The following is a 10,269-nucleotide window of genomic DNA, read 5'->3' as shown; positions in this document are numbered from 1 at the left end:
GCTAAAAAGTAGCGAAATTTTGGGCTAAAAGTTGCGAAAGTAGCCCAATTTTGGGCTAAAAAGTAGCGAAATTTTGTGCTAAAAAGTAGCGAAAGTAGCGAAATTTTGGGCTACAAAGTAGCGAAAGTAGCGAAATTTTCGGCTACAAAGTAACGAATTTTTTGCTAAAAAGTAGCGAAATTTTGGGCTAAAAGTAGCGAAATTTTGTGCTAAAAAGTAGCGAAAGAAGCGAAATTTTGGGCTAAAAGTTGCGAAAGTAGCCCAATTTTGGGCTAAAAAGTAGCGAAAGTAGCGAAATTTTGGGCTAAAAGTAGCCCAATTTTGGGATAAAAAGTAGCGAAAGTAGCGAAATTATGGGCTACAAAGTAGCGAATTTTTTGCTAAAAAGTAGCGAAATTTTGGGCTAAAAGTAGCGAAAGTAGCCCAATTTTTTGGTAAAAAGTAGCGAAAGTGGCGAAATTTTGTGCTAAAAAGTAGCGAAAGTAGCAAAATTTTGGGCTAAAAGTTGCAAAAGTAGCCCAATTTTGGGCTAAAAAGTAGCGAAAGTTTGGGCTAAAAAGCGAAAGTAGCGAAATTTTGGGCTAAAAGTAGCCAAATTTTGGGCTACAAAGTAGCGAAATTTTGGGCTACAAAGTAGCGAAATTTTGGGCTAAAAGTAGCCCAATTTTGGGCTAAAAAGTAGCGAAAGTAGCAAAATTTTGTGTTAAAAAGAAGCAAAATTTTAGGCTACAAAGTAGCGAAATTGTGCTAAAAAGTAGCGAAATTTTGGGCTACAAAGTAGCGAAATTTTGGGCTAGAAAGTAGCGAAATTTTTGCTAAAAAGTAGCGAAATTTTGGGCTAAAAGTAGCCCAATTTTGGGCTAACAAGTAGCGAAAGTAGCGAAATTTTGGGCTAAAAAGTAGTGAAAGTAGCGAAATTTTGTGCTAAAAAGTAGCTAGAGAAGGGAAATTTTGACCTACAAAGTAGCGAAATTTTGGGCTACAAAGTGACGAAAGTAGCGAATTTTTTTGCTAAAAAGTAGCGAAATTTTGGGCTAAAAAGTAGCAAAATTTTGGGCTAAAAAGTAGCGAAATTTTGGGCTAAAGGTAGCGAAAGTAGCCCAATTTTGGGCTAAAAAGTAGCGAAATTTTGGGCTAACAAGTAGCGAAAGTAGCGAAATTGTGCTAAAAAGTAGCGAAAGTAGCGAAATTTTAGGCTAAAAGTAGCGCCTGTTACCTAGCAGTAAAATATGTACCTGGGTGTTAGTCAGCTGTCACGGGCTGCTTCCTGGGGGTGGAGGCCTGGTCGAGGACCGGGCCGCGGGGACACTAAAAGCCCCGAAATCATCTCAAGATAACCTCAAGATAGCGAAAGTAGCGAAATTTTGGGCTAAAAAGTAGCGAAATTTGGGGCTAAAAGTAGCAAAAGTAGCCCAATTTTGGGCTAAAAAGTAGCGAAAATAGCCCAATTTTGGGGTAAAAAGTAGCGAAAGTAGCAAAATTTTGGGCTAAAAGTTGCAAAAGTAGCCCAATTTTGGGCTAAAAAGAAGCGAAAGTAGCAAAATTTGGGGCTAAAAAGTAGCGAAATTTTGGGCTAAAAGTAGCCCAATTTTGGGCTAAAAAGTAGCGAAATTTTGGGCTAAAAGTAGCCCGATTTTGGGCTAAAAAGTAGCGAAATTTTGTGCTAAAAAGTAGCGAAATTTTGGGCTACAAAGTAGCGAATTTTTTGCTAAAAAGTAGCGAAATTTTGGGCTAAAAGTAGCGAAAGTAGCCCAATTTTGGGCTAAAAAGTAGCGAAAATAGCGAAATTGTGCTAAAAAGTAGCGAATTTTTTTTGCTAAAAAGTAGCGAAAGTAGCGAAATTTTGGGCTACAAAGTAGCGAAAGTAGCGAATTTTTTGCTAAAAAGTAGCGAAAATAGCGAAATTTTGGGCTAAAAGTAGCGAAAGTAGCCCAATTTTTGGCTAAAAAGTAGCGAAAGTAGCGAAATTTTGGGCTAAAAAGTAGCGAAAGTAGCGAATTTTTGGGCTAAAAAGTAGTGAAAGTAGCGAAATTTTGGCCTAAAGTAGCCCAATTTTAGGCTAAAAAGTAGTGAAAGTAGTGAAATTTTGTGCTAAAAAGTAGCGAAATTTTGGGCTACAAAGTAGCGAAAGTAGCCCAATATTGGGCTAAAAAGTTGCGAAAGTAGCGAAATTTTGGGTTAAAAAGTAGCAAAATTTTGGGCTAAAATAGCGAAAGTAGCCCAATTTTGGGCTAAAAAGTAGCGAAAGTAGCGAAATTTTGGGCTAAAAGTAGCAAAAGTAGCCCAATTTTGGGCTAAAAAGTAGCGAAATTTTGGGCTAAAAAGTAGCGAAATTTTGGGCTAAAAAGTAGCGAAATTTTGGGCTAAAAGTAGCAAAATTTTGGGCTACAAAGTAGCGAATTTTTTTGCTAAAAAGTAGCGACATTTTGGGCTAAAAGTAGCCCAATTTTGGGCTAAAAAGTAGCGAAAGTAGCTAAATTTTGGGCTAAAAGTAGCCCAATTTTGGGCTAAAAAGCAGCAAAAGTAGCGAAATTTTGGGCTAAAAGTAGCCCAATTTTGGGCTAAAAAGTAGCGAAAGTAGTGAAATTTTGTGCTAAAAAGTAGCAAAATTTTGTGCTACAAAGTAGCGAAATTTTGGGCTACAAAGTAGCGAAAGTAGCGAAATTTTGGGCTACAAAGTAGCGACATTTTGGGGTAAAAGTAGCCCAATTTTGGGCTAAAAAGTAGCGAAAGTAGCTAAATTTTGGGCTAAAAAGTAGCAAAATTTTGGGCTAAAAGTAGCCCAATTTTGTGCTAAAAACTAGCGAAAGTAGCAAAATTTTGTGTTAAAAAGTAGCGAAATTTTGGGCTAAAAGTAGCGAAAGTAGCCCAATTTTGGACTAAAAAGTAGCTAAAGTAGCAAAATTATGCTAAAAAGTAGCGAAATTTTGGGCTAAAAGTTGCGAAAGTAGCCTTATTTTGGGCTAAAAAGTAGCGAATTTTTGGGCTAAAAGTAGCCCAATTTTTATGCTAAAAAGTAGCGAAAGTAGCGACATTTTGTGCTAAAAAGTAGCGAAAGTAGCAAAATTTTGGGCTACAAAGTAGCGAAATTTTGGCCTACAAAGTAGCGAATTTTTTGCTAAAAAAGTAGCGAAATTTTGGGCTAAAAGTAGCGAAAGTAGCCCAATTTTGGGCTAAAAAGTAGCGAAATTTTGTGCTAAAAAGTAGCAAAATTTTGGGCTACAAAGTAGCAAAATTCTGGGCTACAAAGTAGCGAATTTTTTTGCTAAAAAGTAGCGACATTTTGGGCTAAAAGTAGCCCAATTTTGGGCTAAAAAGTAGCGAAAGTAGCTAAATTTTGGGCTAAAAAGTAGCAAAATTTTGGGCTAAAAGTAACCCAATTTTGGGCTAAAAAGTAGCGAAAGTAGCGACATTTTGCTACTTTTTAGCAAAAAAATTCGCTACTTTGTAGCCCAGAATTTTGCTACTTTGTAGCCCAAAATTTTGCTACTTTTTAGCACAAAATTTCGCTACTTTTAGCCCAAAATTTCGCTACTTTCGCTACTTTTTTAGCAAAAAATTCGCTACTTTGTAGCCCAAAATTTTGCTACTTTCGCTACTTTTTAGCACAAAACGTCGCTACTTTCGCTACTTTTTAGCCCAAAATTGGGCTACTTTTAGCCCAAAAATTTGCTACTTTTTAGCCCAAAATAAGGCTACTTTCGCAACTTTTAGCCCAAAATTTCGCTACTTTTTAGCACAAAATTTTGCTACTTTAGCTACTTTTTAGTCCAAAATTGGGCTACTTTCGCTACTTTTAGCCCAAAATTTCGCTACTTTTTAGCAAAAAGTAGCGAAATTTTTGGCTAAAAGTAGCCCAATTTTGGGCTAAAAAGTAGCGAAATTTTGGGCTAAAAGTAGCCCAATTTTGGGCTAAAAAGTAGCGAAATTTTGTGCTAAAAAGTAGCGAAATTTTGGGGTACAAAGTAGCAAAATTTTGGGTTACAAAGTAGCGAATTTTTTGCTAAAAAGTAGCAAAAGTAGCTAAAGTTTGGGCTAAAAGTAGCCCAATTTTGGGCTAAAAAGTAGCGAATGTAGCGAAATTTTGGGCTAAAAGTAGCAAAAGTAGCGAAATTTTGGGCTAAAAAGTACCGAAAGTAGCGAAATTTTGGGCTAAAAAGTAGTGAAAGTAGCGAAATTTTGTGCTAAAAAGTAGCTAAAGTAGCAAAATTTTGGGCTACAAAGTAGCGAAAGTAGCGAATTTTTTTTTTTGCTAAAAAGTAGCGAAATTTTGGGCTACAAAGTAGCAAAAGTAGCCCAATTTTGGGCTAAAAAGTAGCGAAAGTAGCAAAATTTTGGGCTAAAAGTTGCGAAAGTAGCCCAATTTTTGGCTAAAAAGTAGCGAAATTTTGGGCTAAAAAGTAGCGAAATTTTGGGCTAAAAGTAGCCCAATTTTGGGCTAAAAATACCGAAAGTAGCGAAATTTTGAGCTAAAAGTAGCGAAAGTAGCCCAATTTTGGGCTAAAAAGTAGCGAAATTTTGGGCTAAAAAGTAGCAAAATTTGGGGCTAAAAGTAGCCCAATTTTGGGCTAAAAAGTAGCGAAATTTTGGGCTAAAAAGTATCGACATTTTGGGCTAAAAGTTGCCCAATTTTGGGCTAAAAAGTAGCGAAAGTAGCAAAATTTTGGGCTAAAATGTAGCGAAAGTAGCAAAATTTTGGGCTAAAAGTAGCCCAATTTTGGGCTAAAAAGTAGCGAAATTTGGGGCTAAAAAGTAGCGAAAGTAGCAAAATTTGGGGCTAAAAAGTAGCGAAAGTAGCCCAATTTTGGACTAAAAAGTAGCGAAAGTAGTGAAATTTTGGGCTAAAAGTAGCGAAAGTAGCCCAATTTTGGGCTAAAAAGTAGCGAAAGTAGCGAAATTTTTGGCTAAAAAGTAGCAAAAGTAGCGAAATTTTGGGCATCCTGGGTGTGGCAGGTTATGACTACATAAGTCTTGTAGTGCACTAAACAGTTGAATGGGAAGAAGTGTGGGAACACTGAGCAAGAGGTGAGGGGGGAGGATGTAGAAATGGAGAGAGGTAAGGGGGGGTTATGGAAAAGGAAACCAATTGATAGCAAGTGCAGGGAGGTTTAGAACAGGAAGAAAGGGTAAGTTAAGACATGTTATTCTTACCTGTGATTGATTTCGGACTGATAGAAAAGGCCATTGATCCAGAACTTAGCTTCGCCTATTCCCCCAATTTCATTCACTGTTCCCTTTTCAGCTAGAGCTGTCAAGTCACTATAGATAACCTCTCGGTGTATCATCACAACACACTTATCTGTGAATTGCGTTAACAAAAAATAAAGGCATGCATCAAAACGCGAACAATACCAACAGGGATACGACTAGGATGAAATAGTTGCATTGACACTTGGATTAAAATAAGACACGAACACTGGCAGCAAAAGCAGTGACAGAAAGTTTGCTCGTAAGTTTCAGCATCATTAGCTGTTGGAGCACTGGCCGTGTAGCTAACGGAGAAAGCAAATGCAGACGGGATAGTCATGTCAAGAGTGGCAGCAACAAGGAGGGCCCGTCGAGGTCTCATATCGGGTTGTGTGGACTGACTCGGGCTGGACCGCGTCGGCCACAGCCTCACCACAGAAACTAGAGACTTTGCCACATGAACTGCCACGTTTTTCTTCCCACTCAGAATCTTGAACATTTGTTTAATGTTATAGTACCCATGCTGACTTATTCCACCCCTTTCCTGCTTATTACTGGGCAGTAAGTACCCAGCCTGTCGAACAAATGATGTAGATAATTATTTGGGGTAGTTTGCCAAATATTGGAGTGACCCCAATCATGTCCAGCATTAGTCATTTATCAGCAACATTAAATTTTGCCTATGTGACTCCTGAAAGTAAGACCGATATCTTAAGTAACAAATTTAACAAGGATTATGGCTATGAATAACCATCAGGTTTTAACTTAAGTCTTGAGGAATAATTATTGATACAATCATCAGTAGATAAATGTTTATATAATGTACAAAATGAATAATTTTAATAGTCTATAGTGACATACCAAACCCAACGAAAACTAAATGTTACTTATGTGTTGATATTGGTAAAGTTACTTTCGAACAAAATTCTTCACAGAAGCAACATCTTCATAACTGATGGGATTGCATGCCTGGTGACAAACAATAGTGTCGTACAAACAATGCATTTAATTAAGTTTACTACATAACTTAATTGTAACAGAGGACAGTTCAGGAAGAATTCAAATACAGTACTAATCTAAACAGTGACAATTTGTTCTTCACAAATTGATTAAATACATTTTTCATAACTAAGACATTATAAACATCATTGAAACAAGTGACACTCGCAGTTCAATGTAGGCTCCGTCACCATAGCAAAACAAAGTAGAATTACAATAGTTCAAGAAACAAATTCAACGAGACAAATGAAATGAATGCAGCAGATGCGTGCAAGACTTGTACAGTCTCACGTACACAAACCATTCTATACTCTCAACATCTATACACATCAGCCATAACCAGTTGCCAGCTAATCATGTCTCATTCATTCCTCCTTTTAAAACATACATCCATTCTAACATGGTCACTCAATTTACACTTGCATAATTCATAATTTCACACATTTGCATGCAGCCCACACACACACCATTATTATTATTATTATTATTATTATTATAATATATATATATATATATATATATATATATATATATATATATATATATATATATATATATATATATATATAATATATATATATATATAATATATATTGTATGCATGCGAACAAGCCTGAATGGTCCCCAGGACTATATGCAACTGAAAACTCACACCCCAGAAGTGACTCGAACCCATACTGCCAAGGAGCACTCTGCTAAACCTTAACTTGTTAAGGGATTCTGCACGCCAGCAGAGTGCTCCTGGCAGTATGGGTTCGAGTCACTTCTGGGGTGTGAGTTTTCAGTTTTATTATATTATATATATCTCACACAGTATATATCAGTAGCCAGAACACACTTCTCGGTCTACTATGCAAGGTCTAATTTGCCTAATAGGCCGAGTTTTTATTAAAAAATGTCAATTGGTTTATTTGTATTATATTAAGAACCTAAATTATTGACTTAATTCTGTTAATTTAGGTTCGATCATATATCTACGTTAGTTTTAATTCAAATTTAAAAAAAATTAACTCATACATCATGAAAGTGATGTATTATCACTATCATTTCATAAGAAAAAATGTGAAAAAATATATAAATTCAAGAAAACTTGGCTTATCAGGCCTTGCATAGTAAGCAGAGTACTGCATTCTGGCTACTAGGTAATATTACATACACACACACACGCGCAAACGCACGCACACTGTATAACCATGTTTATGTAAGAAAATAATCACATAACTCACTTTCACATAATAGACACGTATTTCCAGATTTCTTACCTAGAAATTCAAATTAATGGGGTTCATATCAGTGGTCATTAACAAATCTTTGTAACTGGAGTACTAATACCCTCTTGAATGTGACCCATCAACAAGACAAGTCAGCAAAGTTGCATGCTTGATTTCAGTGCAACTTGTACCATCCTGTAAAGCAACGATGGGTTATCGTCGACTCATTCCAGTTTGATTGCTTCAGTAAGGGTTCCAGCGAGATGAACGACGTCTTGGTGTGACTGGACTAAAAACGTTGTCTCTGGCACCGGGACTAAGCGGGTCTCTTTTGGGTCCCTCTGGTGGCCAGTAGGGCGTTCTTGGAAGTGAGGGATGGAACTTTGACCCGGTGGGAGTTCTTGTAGGTGTTTCTCTCGATTCTTCGATTTGTGCTGCTGGTTCCTCACTTTGGAGGGGAGAACGATAGGGTCTCGGGCCACGGTACTGTCTTGGCCGGCCTGCTTGCTCGTACTGGTTCTTTTGAACCCAGCGTGGTGCTGGGCGGTGGGGGCCGATACCTGATCCTCGCTCTTGGTAGAAGTAAGGGTCATATTGCGGCGCCACTCGCCCGTGATATCGTTCGTCGTAGTACTGGCGTGCCTCGTACGGTGATGGTGCCTTTTGCTGTTTTGGTAATTCCTGGGGACTTTGTCTTGGCGAAGCTCCTTTCCAGGGTGCCCAACCCTCTCTTCTTTCGCGCAGGTTGCCCGGGGAAAGACTCCACCTTCTAGCTGGTTCTTTGGACCAGGGGCTCCATTCTGCCTCATTGTTGCGGTTCTCCCAGTTGTTGCTGTGGGAGGCAAAAAAAAAAAAAAACTTTAAAAAATCGCTAAAAATCATGGTCTCAAGCATATTTAACATTAGTGTTTACTCATTGGCTACTAATGAACAGTAGTTCTCAACGTGGAGAAGACAAGGAAACTAACCAAATATAAAGTGATTTGTTGAGAAACCAATCAACATGGTCCTGAAAACGACTCCCATTAAAACTGCATTTATTACTGATAGACACAGCCCTCTCATTAACTTCAATAGGTGTTCTCTATGCTCACTTGCGATAGAAAAATTATTCCAATAAAACCATTTGGTTGAAACTATGCTTATTGGTTTGTCTATCTGTGCACAGAGTCGATCCGCTGTGGGGTTGGGAGAACCCCACGGTTCAATTTACAAAATTGAATCATTGCACAACCATTGTTCAAAAATCAAGATACAAGATAAAATTGGTTCAGAGCCCAATCACAAAGTTTATTAGAAGAAAAAAAATACTAGTTCCTAATTTGTAATTCAAACTTAAAAGGGTGAAAATATTTTAACTGCATAAAAGTTTTAATAATGCTCAGAAACAAGCATTAACAATCACTTATTAATCAACGCAGATTATGTCAGGAAGGTTATAGTTTTTATAACGGCTAAGAACTTGTACTATCTGCATGTATTGTTGTGCTGCGAACTACAACAAAGTGGTTGTAGCTGAATGTATTGTGAAATTTATATTGTTACTTCTTGTTATTGCTTGAATTATAACACAACCTACAAATATGAATGACGTGAAAGTATAGTTGGCTTTGAACTCGACTCATAATCGGGAATCCTGGGTTCGATTTCCGGCGGGACAGAAATGGTTGGGCACGTTTTCTTTTACCTAATGCCTCCGTTTTCCTAGTAGTAAATAATTACCCCTGGAGTTAGACGAATGTTTCAGAGTTTACATTCTAAGGAGGGTCAATAGTGTTGGTTGGATACCCAACCAACACATCTCAATTTCTTACTATAAATAATTTTTTTTAACCACAAAGACAGACCCAAAAAAAAATATGGGAGCTAAATTAAAACTGTAGCAGCAGACTGGGTTAATGTGCACCGATTATATATAGTTCACACATTAATGACATAAATCATGCTCACTTTTCTCGTATTACATAATAACGTATTAAAAAATCACACGACAAATAAGTCACTTCAAGACCTTATGCCAAAAATATTTCACTTTTAACTGCCAAAATGTGACAAAAACTATCATGCAGAACATTACATAAAAAGGACCAGAGGTAAGGCCAACACCACACGAGTCGCACTAATCACTGCTTGAGAAATGGTGTAGAACAGAGAGGAGTTACGCGTGTGTGATTAAAACACGAAGAATGGAAAAAAAAAACTAACTGCGTATGGAAAACAGATCAATAGAACAAAACCAAAAGGAGAGAAGCAATATTAAAATGATATGCACCTGGATATCAGGATGGGGTTCTTATACTCCAAACCTCGGCCATGTTTGACTTGTGAGAGCTTGGTTCAACGGGCTGTTGCTTGGCGCAGCCCGCAGGCCCACATAACCACCACAGCCTGGTTTGTCCAGCACTTTTTGAAGAAAACTATCTAGTTTTCTCTTGAAGATCTCCATGGTTGTTCCAGCAATATTTCTTATACTCGCTGGAAGTATGTTGAACAACCGTGGACCTCTGATGTTTGTGCAGTATTCTCTTATTGTGCCTATGACACCCCTACTCTTCACTGGTGCTATTCTGCATTTTCTTCCAAATTGTTCACTTCAGTATATTACTTTAATGTGTAGGTTTGGGACCTGACACTCCGGTATTTTCCATGTGTGTATTATTTAATATCTCTTGTCCCCTTTCTAGGGAGTACATTGAAGAGCTTTCAGACGATCCCAATAATTTAGGTGCTTTATCATGTCAAGGTATATGTTCTCTGTATTCCCTCTATTTCAGCAACCTCTCCTGCTCTGAAGGGGAAGTGAGTATCGAGCAGTATTCAAGACGGGACAGCACAAATGATTTGAATAATACAACCATTGTGATGGGATCCC

The 10,269-nt window shown here is 37.6% G+C and overlaps 1 protein-coding gene across 1 annotated transcript in view; it reads right to left on the bottom strand.

Moving 5' to 3' along the window:
• Positions 1–5,987: 5,987 nt before the first annotated feature.
• LOC123762693 (uncharacterized) overlaps positions 5,988–10,269 on the bottom strand; it is a 39,071-nt gene continuing 34,789 nt past the window's right edge. Inside the window, exon 7 of the mRNA XM_069332087.1 lies at positions 5,988–8,229. Within this exon, the coding sequence (XP_069188188.1) occupies positions 7,641–8,229 (589 nt within the window). The 3' untranslated portion in view covers positions 5,988–7,640. The remainder of the gene's footprint in view (positions 8,230–10,269) is intronic.

Source organism: Procambarus clarkii, chromosome 27, assembly GCF_040958095.1.
Source record: "Procambarus clarkii isolate CNS0578487 chromosome 27, FALCON_Pclarkii_2.0, whole genome shotgun sequence".
Classification (NCBI taxonomy): Eukaryota; Metazoa; Arthropoda; class Malacostraca; order Decapoda; family Cambaridae; genus Procambarus; species Procambarus clarkii.
This window is presented reverse-complemented; position numbering and strand designations above follow the sequence as displayed.